Here is a 15538-nt window from a genome sequence, read left to right on the forward strand (position 1 = left end):
AAGACAAAATGTTCGAATGGCATTCGGCTTCGCATCAAACAACTTCATATATTCGGCAAATATTTAATCTTAGTAGCATACTGCAAAGAAAGATTTGCACGTCTTACACCTAAACTAGGTTCGTGAAAAAAGAATCAGTTGAATACAAAAAAAACAGTGCGTTGCGTTGCTGTTCATAACGTTTGGACCCACCTACCTCCTCGAGCGTTGTTCAATATTTGAATGACCCGAAATAGAATACTACATTCGTGTCCGTTAAATACGTGTCCGTTATCTTACAACTCGTCATTTAAAAACGTTTCAAACTAGCTTTCGCTCGTACCCCAGTGGTAAAGCGCTCGCTTGATGCGCGGTCGGTCGGGGATTGATCCCCGTCGGTGGCCCCATTGGGCTATTTCTCGCTCCAACCAGTGCACCACGACTGGTACATCATCAAAGGCTGTGGTATGTGCTATCCAGTCTGTGGAATGATGCATATAAAAGATCCCTTGCTACTAATGGAAAAGTGTAGCGGGTTTCCTCTCTAAGACTAATTATGTCAAAATTACCAAATGTTTGACATCCAATAGCCGATGATTAATAAATCAATGTGCTCTAGAGGTCTTGTTAAACAAAACAAAATTTAACTTGAACTTTAACAAGATGCATGCTTGTGCCAGGTTACCGATGGCGTTACACGCAATACTACTTATGATACTTCGTGTTGTGCGCGTTGGAAGATAGCTCGAGTCACTTCTAGCCCTCCCCCTTATTGATGTGTTGTAAAGGGGGGTCTAGAGTTTACTCGAGGTTCTAAAATCCAAACCTATACGTACCTTTTATTCTTTAGAACGACCATCAAAATTGCGCCAAACTTCCTTCTTCAAAATGCGCGCCCATTTCCCTTTGGCTTAATCCTACGGGACTTTCCAAATTACATAGCACTTTACCACCTTCCGCCTGTTACCGGCTACGGTTGGACTGCTGGATCTCCCTTGCACCTGCCAGTGCAGGCGGTCCCTCCTTTACCCACCCCAACTCTTTCCTGTCCTGGACGGAAGAACCGGCTGAGGCCGGTACTTGTGCCCAGGAGAGGCGTGCGCTACAACAGCTTGCTCTGAATGTGCACGTTAAACAATTTCCCTTTCCCCTTACTCGAGGACTTCCGCCTGTTACCGGCTACGGCCGGACTGCTGGGTCCCGTTCCACAAAGCGATCTTAGCCCTAAGATCACCTTAAGTGCATAGCTACCTTATAAGATCGCTTCGTGGAACGGGGCCCTGGTGCTCCTTTGTACCGGACAGTGCAGGCGGCCCCCATCCTACCCACCCCACACCTTTCCTGTCTTGGACGGAGGAGCCGGCCGAGGCCGACACTTATTCCCAGGACAGGCGTGCGCTACAACAGCTTGCTCTTAATGTGCACTTTAAACAATTTGGTCTTGGTCTACTCGAGGTAATTGCAAGATATATCTATACTAAACACCAAAAGAAACGCGAATACACTTTTCAGATTAAATTCTTTTATTAATATATTTTTATTATTATTATTATATATAGAAGTGTTTAACACATATTGAAATTAAGGAGAACTACAGATTGATACACAGTTTCAAAATTATTATACTTAAGTGAGGGTTTGTAACCAAGTAAACGTAGTCTAAGTACAAGTTATAACCACAATCCTGCCAGGCGCGTGTAGAAAATTGTACGAGATGGGGTTCTAGACTGTGGGGGAGTGAAATTTCTATGGGTGTATATTAAAAAAAAATCTCTTTCAGTAGGGTGGGGTGGTGGGTCCTGGGTCGACCCCAAACCCTCCCCTGTACACGTGCCTTTGCGTTTATTTTGATGTTCAGCATATTATAAATAATTGTGATACAGAAATACTTTTTTTTGCAGTGCTAGTCAGAGGGTACTCACACGGAATAATCATGGACCCACCCAGGATTCTGTCGGTCCGCCCTTGTCAACAATTTAAAAGTTCGTAAATTCCTGGGCCCCGTTTTACGAAGCGATCTTAGCGCTAAGATCACCTTAAGTTAATAAGCTAGTTGTTCACTTTAAAAAGGTGATCCCCGTCTTGGACGCATCCACCGGGGCATCTCAAATAATGTGCAGTCGTGCCTGAACCTTCAGTGGACGTAAGCACGAGACAAATGGTTGATTGATTGATTGATTGATTGATTGAGGTGATCTTAGTGCTAAGATTGTTAGGCAAAACGGGGTCCTGGGGATTAGCACGAAATTAATTAAACGGAGTATGATCCGTTCAGCAATTACGCATCGCTTTATAGTGGAACGACACACCAGTATAGACAGTTTGTTTTGTTCAATGACACTATTGACTATTGGATGTCAAACATTTGAGGATCGATTAAATACCGATCACGCATCAGGCGAGTGCTTTACCAGAGGCGGATCTAGGGGAGGGGGCGGGGGCCCGCCCCCCTAAATTTTGCGAAAGTTATAATTTTATTATTATTATATTAATTTCATTTTTTTTCACGATCCCCCTCCAAACCTCCCCCAAAGTTCCCTTGGTATTCCGCCTCATGTCATTACCCCCCCCCCCCCCCCCCCCAATTGGATTTTCTGGATCCGCCACTGTTTACCATGTGCGACGCCCCGGCAACCCTGTTTTTATTAACAAAGGAAAATCATTGTTATGTAGCAGAGTATTTTGTATCTAGTATTTATTACCCCCAACCCCCCTCCCCCAAAAAACCAACAAAAAACCCCAACAAAACATTTTGTAAAATTTTATCTTAGTGTTACGTAAATTTTAGAGGGACGAGTGGTCTTATCGTTACATGGGGAGAGGTATAAAAACAGGGTCCGTGTAACATGATAAGGAAGGGGTGGGGGGTCATGGCTCCCCATTGCCCCTCTCCCCTCCGTTACTGAGCTCAGAAGGCTGGAAACGCCGTATTTTAACAGCTGTAATTAAAGTTTTTCTTGGGGAAGCATGCCCTTCCCCTACCCTTTCCACTGACCTGACTGTACCACCCCACCCCACCCCCCGCTACTTTTAAATACACTCTGCCATTGTTTGCGTTATATAATTGTTGAAGTTTTTAAAAAGAAAAACGTTAAATAATTATTTAAAAACCAAGACATTAATTGTTAAGTAGACCTGTCTGAGGTTAATCGTTTTAAGGTCGACAATAACGCCAGATTCATATTATGTAAAATTGTTCCGGGGAGGGGTAGGTGGGTGGTTGGGTGAATCCGACATTTAACAAAGACGTATGACATTAAAAAAGAGCAAACACTGTATTCACAAGTACACTAACATTATATACTTGGCAGTATTCCACCCGTCCCCAGATGATCTATCCAAGAAAACCTTTAGTTACCACCAATCACACACCCCATTAAAACAAATAAATTCATTGAATTTATGAGCTAAACAGGTTTTCGAATCACTTTGAAATTCGGGATGCGGGGTGCTAGGTAGCGCGCCCCCGGAACACTCCCCTAGGATCCGCACCTGGGGGAGAAGGTGGGGGGTGGGAGACGAATCACACACACACATAGCGGAATACTCTCCTACTATTAAAATCCCAAGTACAACATATTTCGATACTAATAATATAAATATTTTGAACGCCAAAATAAAGAAATACAATATTCAGCGTTTTTTCTCTTTCGGCTGTTTACTTTTGCTGGCAAGTTGCTTCCATTCTTGTAAATTTTTCATGACTTTATTCAACAACGGGTCGGTATTTGAAAATACTTGTTGCAACGTTGTGTACAAAGGCATGCATATGCATTTTAAGAAGTGAACTTGCTGTTTTGGCATCTCGTGCCGGAAGTGCCGATCCATCATGGCTGTCACCTGCAATCCGTGTCTCCTCTCCTCATCCCCCTGCTTGTAGAACTCTTCGTATATATTATCAACAGTCGCGTAGTGCACATCCCAGTCCTTGGTCACACTACTCAAATCGGCCCCTAGCATCACGAGTCCCTTGAAACACTTTCTGCAGTCATCCTTGCGAATGTCAAAGCTTTTGCTCTTCAGCATTTTCGACATGACTCTGTGGTTGGCGTAGAAATTGGACACGTCTGTAGCGATGGTGTTTTGACAGATCTCCTTCAGCAGTAGCTTGTAGTCGTTTTTGGAAAGGAACGAACAGATATCATGGTCATCCATTTCCAGAATAGTGACCGTGTGTTTGTAATGGCTGTTCTGGATGATGGAACTGCTGTAGAGTTTGGCCAGTGGATGGTGGAATTCCTCATAGTATTCGTTGTTGAAGCCTTCGTGCTGAATATCGTGACACAATCCAGCAATAACCAATGCCATCATCTCCACCGTGTTAAACGTTTTTTTATTTCCCTTTAGTATACAGTACAACGTATGCACCGTGTGGATAGCGTGCAACCAGTTATGAAAAGGTACTGAACGGTAATTTTTCTTTACGGTCAAAACAAATCTGCACAATGTTTTCAGATGAAGCTTATGCTTACCGAACAGATCGTGCACCATATAGATGAACAGCTGCGGAAGGACATTCTCGTGTTCGTATGCGACGAAGGAAAACTGGCTAAAGGAATCGGGGAGCTTTTTAACGGGTACACTTTTTACGAGTGTCATGGCTTCTTCTTCCGACGAAACCATATGGAAGCGAAGGACTTCCATGCAAACCTTGCATCGGGCTTCGGATATCTTCAGCAGATCTGTCAACCTGGAACAATGAAGAGCCAGTGCGCAGTAGACTGCGTACGTGTCGAAGGCGTCTCCGTCCGAAGGCGTGAAGTGGTCGTTGCTGAGGCTGTTGATCAGTTGCAGGACCCCGACCACGCGCGACTTACACTCGACCGGCATGCAGAGGATGCTTGTCGTGTGGTAGCCGGTCTCCTTGTCCACCTCGGGGTTGAAGCGGCCGTCGCTGTAGGCGTTCATGACGTTCACCGTCTCGCCCGTTCTGTAAACGTAGCCGGCGATACCCTTGTCGCACGAGAAGCGGATGTTCTGCTTCTTGGAGAACAAGCACTTGCCGTTCTCCGTGAAGCCCTCGTCGAAGTAGTGCGCGTACAGCTGTCTGTTCTCCTCGTCAACGAGAAACATCGTACAGCGGTCCGCGTCCACCAGCTCCTTGATGGACCTGAGGATGGTCTCGACAAGATCTTCGAAGCCCATCTTGTCGTCGAGGACTTTCTTCGAGTTGTCCAGAAGGAAGTTGTTCAGCTTCGTCTGGTGATCGAGCAGCTTGATGATCTTAGCCTGGTACATGGAGGTGACCATCCAGTCAAAGAACGTGTCGCTCAACTGCAGCTCATGCTCATTGAAGGGCTTAGTCTCGCCGCTCCTGCAGAACTCCACCACGCCCAGAAAGTCTCCAGACGGGAGACACAAGGGGATGGAAAGGACGCGGTGCACGTCTCTCTCCGGACGACCGACACCTTTAGGGTACGTCCTCAACTCCCTGGGCAAATCCTTTACGTGTATGATCGAGCGGTGCACAGCGGCCTCCGCGCTAACTGTCGTCTTAATTGCTATCGGACCGTACGGCCGTGTGTCCCCGCCTTCGACGTATTCTTCGAGCTCCGAGTTACTGGTGCACGGCAAATACAGCGCAAACCAGTCGGCGTGTAGCGAGGCTGCCAGGATACGCGCTGAATTGAATATATGGTTAGGAATACTCTGCTGGTCGGTCTGTTTCAGGAAGAACTTGCTATGTAATTCAATAGACTTTATGCGAGTCGGATCGTTCAGGCCTAGCAGCTTAATGTCACTATTATTGGGACTGCCCATCGACGACCTCCTATATGGTTTCGATGAAACTAAATTGCGCATAACATCAATCAAAACACCCGGGTGATGGTTGAGGTAGTCCTTAACAGTTCTTGGGTTAACATCATTTTTTCTTGAGGGGTCCCGCGACGACTTGCGCTTACCCCAGCAGCAAACCATTTTGTGTAAGTTGTCTCTAGACCCTGACATGCCGTCAACCTAGTAAATTACCCTATACTTAACTATCTTGCAAACGACGTCATTTGTTTGTGACGTCACGTTCTTTGTGACGTCATTGATATGGTTACTGTATATAATGTGGCCCAGGAAATGGTATTTTCTGTTCGGGGCGTTCGAAGACCGTCACGTCGGTACTATCAATTACTCGTTGACTAAATGTTTGAGACAGAGAGATGCAGGCGCCGATGCAGGCGCCGATGCAGGATTTCTGAAAGGGTGTGTGTGTGTGTGTGTGTGTGTCCAAATATTCTTTTACACAGAACAATTAATATAGTCACGTTTCTCCTTAAAGGTTATGGTGGTTTTTGAAAAAAGGGGGTCCGAACTCCTGGACCCTCCCCCCCCCCCCTTGATCCGCTACTAGAATGGGGGGAGAGACAGACATACAGAGAGAGAGAGAGAGAGAGAGAGAGAGAGAGAGAGAGAGAGAGAGAGAGAGAGAGAGAGAGAGAGAGAGAGAGAGAGATGGGGAGGGAGTAAGAAAGACGACGGACCATTTCGTTTTCAACTGATACCATACTCGCCAGATCCAGACTCGGCTCCAGTATTTTAAGGACCTATTAAAGTCTGGGACGCCATTGGTTGGTCACATTATTACACTCACTTCGATATCATGTGACACCACAAAGAAATGACGTCACAGTAGTAACCGATCACCATCAAGGTGAAAACAAAAAATAGTGTTTGAAAAATAACCAAAAAAACTAAACAAACCCCCAAACAAACAACACCCCAAAATTCCCCACCTCCCACAGACCACAACAAGCAAGTTTTCAAGAACTCAGAATGGGAAATGCAGAAAGCGATCACCACGAAGAGGACTCAGCGTTAAGTGCGGTACACGTCAAGGCGTATCTCGAGGCTCATCCCACGTTTCTGTACAACCTGGTTCAAAACCGCCAGCCTAGCCCGGGATTAATACACGTCCCGCGGTCCCACTTGCACGAAAAGCGAACCCAATCGCCTGTGTCAAAACAAATTGATATCTGCACGAAAGAATGCAGCGATGTAAATTTGCACCATCTCGTCTACAATGAAGTGAAAATCTTCGCAAAGTCGCAACTAGCGGATTGGGTCTCTTTCTACGTGCCGACCGCAGATAGCAAGGATCTCGAGCTAATGGAGTACGTGGAAGACGAATCCACAGTGCCACGCTTTTGCGTGCAAGAAGGAACGACCGTGAGCGCTGAAGCGGCTCTACGCCGCACAACACTGTTGGTAAGGAACTTGCCCCAGGAAACGAAGTACGCGAACGGCGTTGGCCACCCGGAAAGAGACGTGCGCAGCGTGATGGCGGCGGCTCTGCACCTTCCGTCGGGCGAGTTTCTTGGGGTGATAGAACTGTGTAGGGATGGGACAAAGGATCCATTTGGAGAAGATGATATGCACCTGTGCAATTCCTACTTCGGTTGGCTGATTATCGCGCTGCACCAAGCGACGACTACACAACTGCTTCAACTTCAGGTGAAATTGAACAAATTTCTCTTGGAATCCTCGAAGAAACTTTTCGACGACAAGATCAGCATCGACAGCCTCGTGGAGAACATCCTGCAGTTCACAAAGACGCAGGTGAACGCCGACAGGTGCGCGATGTTTCTGGCAGACGAAGAGCGCAAGCAGTTGTATGCTCACTACTTTGACGATGGATCCATGGAAAACGAGAGGTCCGTGTTCACTAAAAAGCAGCACATTCGCTTTCCCTTTCACAAAGGGATCGCCGGTCACGTGTACCAAACTGGCGAACCCGTGAACATCGCGGATGCCTACACGGACGAGCGATTCAATCCGGAAGTGGACAAACAAACGGGCTATCGCACTAAAAGTATTCTGTGTATGCCGATCATTAACAAGTCTCGAGTGGTGGGTGTCCTTCAGATGGTCAACAGTCTTTCTAGCGACCACTTCACAAATGCCGACGAGAACGCTTTCAAGACGTACGCAGTGTACTGTGCCCTGGCGCTGCACTGTTCCAAGTTGTACGACCAAATCAACCAGTCGGACGCACAGGTGGAAGTTACCCGAGAACTCATGCAGTATCATATCGCCTCTCCCGAAGACGAGGCCAAAACGCTCCAGGCAACTATTCCCCTGAAAGAGGTACCGGAAGAAGTCCATATCTTCGACTTCAACGCTTACGCTTTCGCCGACAAGCTGCCGCAGCTGTTCGTCTACATGCTGCAGGATCTGTTCGGGAAGCACGTGTTCGAGTTGGGTACACTGTGCAGGTTTGTGCTCACGGTGAAGAAGGTGTACCGGCCCGTGGCCTACCACAACTGGTTCCACGCCATGCACGTGGCGCAGTCGCTGTACTGTATGTCGAAGAAGAACCGCCACACGTTCAGCACCCACGAATTGATGGCTCTAGTGATCGCAGGCGTCTGCCACGATCTCGATCATCGAGGATACAACAACACGTACTTCAAGGAGTTCAACCGCCCACTGGCCGTGCTGTACAGGTAGCAGTATACAGTTAGCTCCCTTGTGTACCCTTTACAGGTAGCAGTATATAGTTAGCCCCCTTGTGTACCCTGTACAGGTAGCAGTATACAGTTAACTCCCTTGTGTACCCTGTACAGGTAGCACTATAGTTAGCTCCCTTGTGTACCATGTACAAGTAGCAGTATGCAGTTAGCTCCCTATGTACACTGTACAAGTGGCAGTATACAGTTAGCTCCCTTGTGTACACTGCACAGGCAACAGTATATAGTTAGCTCCCTTGTGTACCCTGTACAAGTAGCAGTATGCAGTTAGCTCCCTTGTGTACCCTGTATAAGTGGCAATATACAGTTAGCTCCCTTGTGTACCCTGTACAGGTAGCAGTATACAGTTAGATCCCTTTGTGTACCCTGTCCAGGTGACAGTATACAGTTAGCTCCCTTGTGTATCCTCTACAGGTGGCAGTATACAGTTAGCTCCCTTGTGTATCCTGTACAGGTAGCAGTATACAGTCAGATCCCTTTGTGTACCCCGTACAGGTGACAGTATACAGTTAGCTCCCTTGTGTATCCTGTACAGGTGGCAGTATACAGTTAGCTCCCTTGTGTACCCCGTACAGGTGACTATACAGTTAGCTCCCTTATGTATCCTGTACAGGTGGCAGTATACAGTTAGCTCTCTTTTGTACCCTGTACATATGGTAGTATACAGTTAGCTCCCTTGTGTACCCTGTACAGGTGGCAGTATACAGTTAGCTCCCTTGCGTACACTGTACATATGGTAGTATACAGTTAGCTCCCTTGTGTACACTGTACAGGTGGCAGGATACAGTTAGCTTCCTTGCGTACACTGTACAGGTGGCAGTATACAGTTAGTGTACTGTAAAAGATACCTTTCTACTAATAGAAAAATATAGCGAGTTTTGTCTAGCTAAACAAAACAAACTTTAAGTTTGCTTCTAAAATAAAAACATATACTGGGTTTTCTCTCTGAAACTATGTCAAAGTTACTAAATGTTTGACATCAAATAGCCGATGATTAATAAATCAATGTGCTCTAGTGGTGTCGTTAAAACACAAACTTTAGCGTTATATTTTGTACTTCTAAAAAAAATTATATGATGGAAAGCCCAATTATATAGTAAGACTAGCAATACAGTATTATAAATTCAAACCACTGCATCATTTCCATTACACATGTCATCAGTGATGGAGGAACACCATTCCAAGATGGCCGCCCTCATCTTGCTACTGAAGGTGGCAAATATAGCTTATCCCTTGAGGGTGGCCATTACCAGTACCTTTTGGTGTCGTTAAAACAAAACAAACTTTAAACTTTTCTACCAGTTTTCAGTGATGGAGGAACACCATTACAAGATGGCCACCCTCACCTTCCAACTGAAGGTGGAAAATATATGCTATCCCTTCAGTTGCAAGATGAACATGGCTAATATCCCTTCAGTTGCAATATGAAGGTGGCCAATATCCCTTCAGTTGCAAGATGAACGTGGCTAATATCCCTTCAGATGCAAGATCAATGTGGCTAATATCCCTTCAGTTGCAATATGAAGGTGGCCAATATCCCTTCAGTTGCAAGATGAAGGTGGCTAATATCCATTCAGTTTCAAAATGAAAGTGACCATTACTTTTTTGGTGTCAATAAAAACAAAACAAATTTAACTTTTCTACCATAGATCGTCAGTGATAAATGAATACCATTACAAGATGGCCGCCCTCATCTTGCAACTGAAGGTGGAAAATATATCCTCTCTTCAGTTGCAAGATGAAGGCGGCCAATATCCCCTCTGTTGCAAGATGAAGGCGGCCAGTATTTCTTCAGTTGCAAGATGAAGGCGGTCAATATCCCTTCAGTTGCAAGATGAAGGTGGCCAATATCCCCTCAGTTGCAAGATGAAGGCGGCCAGTATTTCTTCAGTTGCAAGATGAAGGCGGTCAATATCCCTTCAGTTGCAAGATGAAGGTGGCCAATATCCCTTCAGTTGCAAGATGAAGGTGGCCATTACCAATACTTTAAATTTTCTACTACAGGTCGTCCGTGATGGAGGAACACCACTACAAGATGGCAACAACCATCTTGCAACTGAAGGGACACAACATCTTCTCGTTCCTGTCGAAAAACGACTACAAGACGATGATGCAGGAGATGTACGACGCGATCATCGCAACGGATCTCGCCAACTACTTCATTAACCAGAGCGCCCTGCTGGAGATTCTCGACAACGACGCGTTCGACATCCAGAACAAGGAATGCAGGAAGCTGTGCAAGGCGATCATGATGACGGGGGCTGACCTCTGTGCGATCGCCAAGCCACTGGACTCGCAGGAGGTGATCATAGAGGCCATTTACACAGAGTTTTACAAGCAGGGCGACGAGGAGAAGCAGAAGGGCATGCAGCCGGTCTGCATGCTAGACAGGAACAACAAGAACCAGATCCCGAAACAGGAAATCGATTTTATCAAGTTCATATGCAATCCTCTGTACACCACGTTAGATAGGGTGATCGTCGGGGTGAAGCCGTTGCTGGAAGGGACGCTGGCGAGTCTGGCACTGTGGCAGAAACTCAACGAGGAAGCGGAGAAGCCGAGCAAGTCTATCTGGTTGTAGAATTAAAATGATTGAAATCGAATTAACGGAATTACCATTCATTTCACACTGCCCCCTTTCGTTTCTCTCCTTTTGAATTCCATCTCATTTCTTCCCGATCTGGCAACTCCTTCTATCTTTCAACTTCTTTCAATGTCCACCTCCACATCCCAGTCCTTGTCTCTCAAACCACGACAGGTGCTCGTTTCTTGTGGCTATGTCTGCCACACATCTGCCATTCCCCCCCCCCATCAGCTTTTAGCTGTGGGCTTAGTCTGACCACTTTGAGGAGTGTCTACTAGTTACTTCTGGCATTGTTAAGAGGCACCTGTAACCACCTACTACGCTTATTTGGCAATTCGGAGCAGAACATAGCCCAGCGGTAAAGCGCTTGTGGCATTAAAATGACTGAAATTGAATTAACGGAATTACCATTAATTTTTCCTCATTTAGACTTATTTGGCAGTTCGGGGCAGGACATAGCCAAGCGGTAAAGCGCTCATTTGATGTGTGGTCGGTTTGGGATCAATTGTCGTCGGTGGGCCCATTGGGCCATTTCTCGTTCCACCCAGTGCACCACGACTGGTATATCAAAGGCCATGGTATGTGCTATCCTGTCTGTAGGATGGTGCATATAAAAGATCCCTTGCTACTAATAAAAAAAAATGTAGTGGGTTTCCTTTCTATGACTGTGTCAAAATGACCGCATGTTTGACATCCAACAGCCGATGATTAATAAATGAATGTGCTCTAGTGGTGTCGTTAAACAAAAATAAACTTTTAAAAATTAATTTGGCAATTCACTACAGGAAAGTCAACAGACTATTTTTTGTGTGGTAATTATGGTACATTTAATGTATACTACAGTCAGTCTATGGACGTAGCCCAGTGGTAAAGCGCTCGTGGCATTAAAAGGATTGAAATCAAATTAACAGAATTACCATTCATTTTACTCATTTAGGCTTATTTGGCAGTTCGGGGCAGTACATAGCCAAGTGGGTATGGCACATTATCCATGTTACCCTCTGGCAGAAACCTCACCTCCACCAGAAGAGAACTAAAAAGAAATTAAGAAAAAGAAGATTTTCTTTGTTTCCGAGATCCTCTGATGACCACTCTAGTAGCCCGTATTTTAATTCAGTTGCGGATCCAGGATTTTTGCAGGGGGGAGGGGTAAGGAAGGAAATGTTTTATTTAATGACACACTCAACACATTTTATTTACGGTTATATGGCATGTGGTTAAGGACGACACATATATCGAGAGAAGAAACCCGCTGTCGCCACTTCATGGGCTACTCTTTTCAATTTGCAGCAATGGATCTTTTATATACACCATCCCAACAGACAGGATAGTACATACCATGGCCTTTGTTACACCAGTTGTGGAACACTGGCTGGACAGAGAAATAGCCAAATGGGGCCACCGGCAGGGCAGCAGGGGGGTGGGGGGGGGGGGGAGAGAAGGTCTATATGTAACTTAGATAGTTGGATCACTGAATGCAGTTTAAGGTAAGTGAAAAAAGCATTTTGATCGTGAACAGGGGTGGTGGCTGAGACTCCCCTTGAAGCCCCTGAATCTGCATCTGGTACTAGTATTTTCAACCAAACTACATGTATGTGTTAATAAGGTGTGGTTTATTGCATTAAAAATACACACAAACTCAACAGTAAAAAACAACACAGAAAATGGTTAATAACAAGAATAATAAAAGCATATTTTAAAATATTATAATCACAATATTGTAACACACAATCACACGTTTGATATGTTATATAAACAGGAACCACAGGACTTAGTCGACAAAAGTGGGGGTGGGGGTGGAGAAGAGGCCCCCCCCCCCCCCCCCTCACAACAACTCGAAGTATAGGGGCAATCTAAATATGGATTTTAATTATTCTTTTATTTTTACTCAAAATTTCATCTCATTATATCACACTGTGAAAAAGTCCAGAAAACCTATGTGGGACAGACAGACAGATGAATGGCCCCTCAAATTTTAATGTCTCCTTAAGGTTGACAACAGTCACTTTTCGCACCCTTGTTTTGGCTTTGTACAAAATAAATTAAACATGTCCAACAATAATTTTTTGATATGATATATTTGACAAAAGGTACTTTTTATTTCTTTCATCTTTTAAAACTTAAAATTAATATTTTGTCCAGAATAATGAAAAAAAACCCAACCCCAACCTGTAAACAGCTTTGTCTGCTTGTTATAGATATTTGACAGGGGTCACGGTTAGTAGACCAGTTTATTAAAAAATTGTACCTTTACGAAATACGGATTTCAAGTGAAATTATGGTAAAATATGCTACATTTATTGTGTACGAACCCAAAACATGGGTGCGAAAAGTGACTGTCGTCGACCTTAATAACTATATTATAAAGTTAACCTTGTAAGATGTTTCCAAATAACAGATCATGTTTGGCGACTGAAATTACAAGTTAAATATGTTTTCTTATTTGGAAGGAAGGAAATATTTTATTAACGATGCACTCAACACATTTTATTTATGGTTATATGGCATCAGACATATGGTTAAGGACCACACAGATATTGAGAGAGGAAACCCGCTGTCGCCACTTCATGGCTACTCTTTTCAATTGGCAGCAACGGATCTTTTATATGCACCATCCCACAGACATGGTAGTACATACCACGGCCTTTGTTACACCAGTTGTGGAGCACTGACCGGAACAAGAAATAGCCCAATGGGCCCACAGATGGGGATTGATCCCAGATTGACAGCGCATCGAGCGAGTGCTCTACTACTGGGCTACATCCCGCCCCCTCTTATTTGATATACCAGTGTCTGTATTTATCCTGCAATCATTGTGTTCATTGGCAAAATATGATGACTAGATAAATCTCTATATTTTTTGGTCACTGACCAAAACATATAGATCACGTGACATAAGTCAGACTTGACTTGAGTAGTTCAGACTAGATTTTTTAATAAACATACTCATTAAATCATTTGTTTTAGTACAGTAAATACAAATAAATTTTAGTTTTGCGATAACAATACAAAACTTGTATATTTATTTATGAATTAGAGTTTAGAAACGCTTTATAAATGTGACAGAATGTAGCTAGTGTCTTACAAAGAATGATGTCATGTATATTGTATGACGTCATACAGCAAATGCCTTGCTAGGTTGACAATACTCGATTTGCGTACACAAAAAAGGAATAAATAATGATTTTCTGACTATTCCTGTAAGATTGCAGGATAAAAGAAATAACTAGTTACTGTCTTAAGATATCAGCTTTATCCTGCTCAGGTGGAAAGTTGAAGGAAGGAAAGAAATGTTTTATTTAATGATGCACTCAACACATTTTATTTACGGTTATATGGTGTAAGACATATGGTTAAGAACCACACAGATATTGAGAGAGAAAACCTGCTGTTGCCACTTCATGGGCTACTCTTTTCGAGGGAGCAGCAAGGGATCTTTTATATGCACCAGTTGTGGAACACTGGCTGGAACGAGAAATAGCCCAATGGGCAGGTTGAATGGCGAATGCAACTTGGTAGAGCCTCGCTGTATTCGCCATTCTAACCTTCGCAAGATAAAGCCGATATGTTAGGACAGTAACCACTTATTCCCTATATATTCAATATGTTTGTGGTCATAATACTTGTGATAGTAATTTTTCATTTTACTTAGTAATATATATTTTTCCTATGTACGAAATTATTGGAAGGTAAAATCTGACTTGGGTTATTATAAACATTAGGACGACCACAAACACCTCGTTTATACAGACACTGATATTCTTAACAGGAAAATACATTTAATAAACAATTTTTGTCATATCAGAGCTACACTGTATTGAAATTTCCTGTATTTCTTCAGTACTGTAAATCGGTATTGACATGATACCGATACTAAAAGAATCCTTCATATGTGTCCCATGTGGGACAGGGCCATTCCACCCGAGGGTACATAATTTGTTGTCAGGGACAAGGCTTGTCGAATCCCCGACATCATATTATGTATCCGAGGGTGGAATAGCCCTATCCCAAATGGATACATAACGGAGGATTATTTTTCTCCCATCCAGTAGATGAAAAGCAAGCATTTTGGGAAAATGTGAAAAACCTACATTTTTTATTTTACAATAAAATAATCTGAACTACTGAAAAGATCGTACCCAAAAATGGTTTATACTTAAAGTATAAACCGAAAATGAGGGTACAATTCCATTACGACAGCAGGTTTCCTTGTTTTTATGAAATATAAAAAAGCATTTCTTGTGTTATTGCGTCACCCAATGTTAATATCAGTCAAACAACAAAAGTCACATGGTCATGCAAGACCAATTTATTCCGCATGGGCTGACATCATGGAATACGGCTGTCTTGCATGGCTAGGGATGGGAGAATAAATGGTATATATATATATATATATATATATATATATATATATATATATATATATACACACAGTATAACCCCCAGCTCTAGTTGTCATCTAAAAGACTGTTAGTCATCAACAGGTTGCCATGGCAGCAAACTCAGGACAGTCCCT

The 15538-nt window shown here is 43.9% G+C and overlaps 2 protein-coding genes across 2 annotated transcripts; one reads left to right on the forward strand and one right to left on the reverse strand.

Moving 5' to 3' along the window:
* Positions 1-2733: 2733 nt before the first annotated feature.
* LOC121377097 (cAMP and cAMP-inhibited cGMP 3',5'-cyclic phosphodiesterase 10A-like) lies at positions 2734-5990 on the reverse strand. Its single transcript, XM_041504972.1, has one exon. The coding sequence runs from the start codon at positions 5926-5928 to the stop codon at positions 3613-3615; it is 2316 nt and encodes a 771-aa protein (XP_041360906.1). The 5' UTR covers positions 5929-5990; the 3' UTR covers positions 2734-3612.
* Positions 5991-6430: 440 nt separating this feature from the next.
* LOC121377098 (cAMP and cAMP-inhibited cGMP 3',5'-cyclic phosphodiesterase 10A-like) lies at positions 6431-11041 on the forward strand. The gene is made up of 2 exons (XM_041504973.1): positions 6431-8414; positions 10443-11041. Exons 1-2 carry the CDS (start codon positions 6745-6747, stop codon positions 11017-11019), a joined length of 2247 nt encoding a protein of 748 aa, XP_041360907.1. The 5' UTR covers positions 6431-6744; the 3' UTR covers positions 11020-11041.
* Positions 11042-15538: the final 4497 nt, after the last annotated feature.

Source organism: Gigantopelta aegis, chromosome 7 (genome assembly GCF_016097555.1).
Source record: "Gigantopelta aegis isolate Gae_Host chromosome 7, Gae_host_genome, whole genome shotgun sequence".
In the NCBI taxonomy this organism is placed as follows: domain Eukaryota; kingdom Metazoa; phylum Mollusca; class Gastropoda; order Neomphalida; family Peltospiridae; genus Gigantopelta; species Gigantopelta aegis.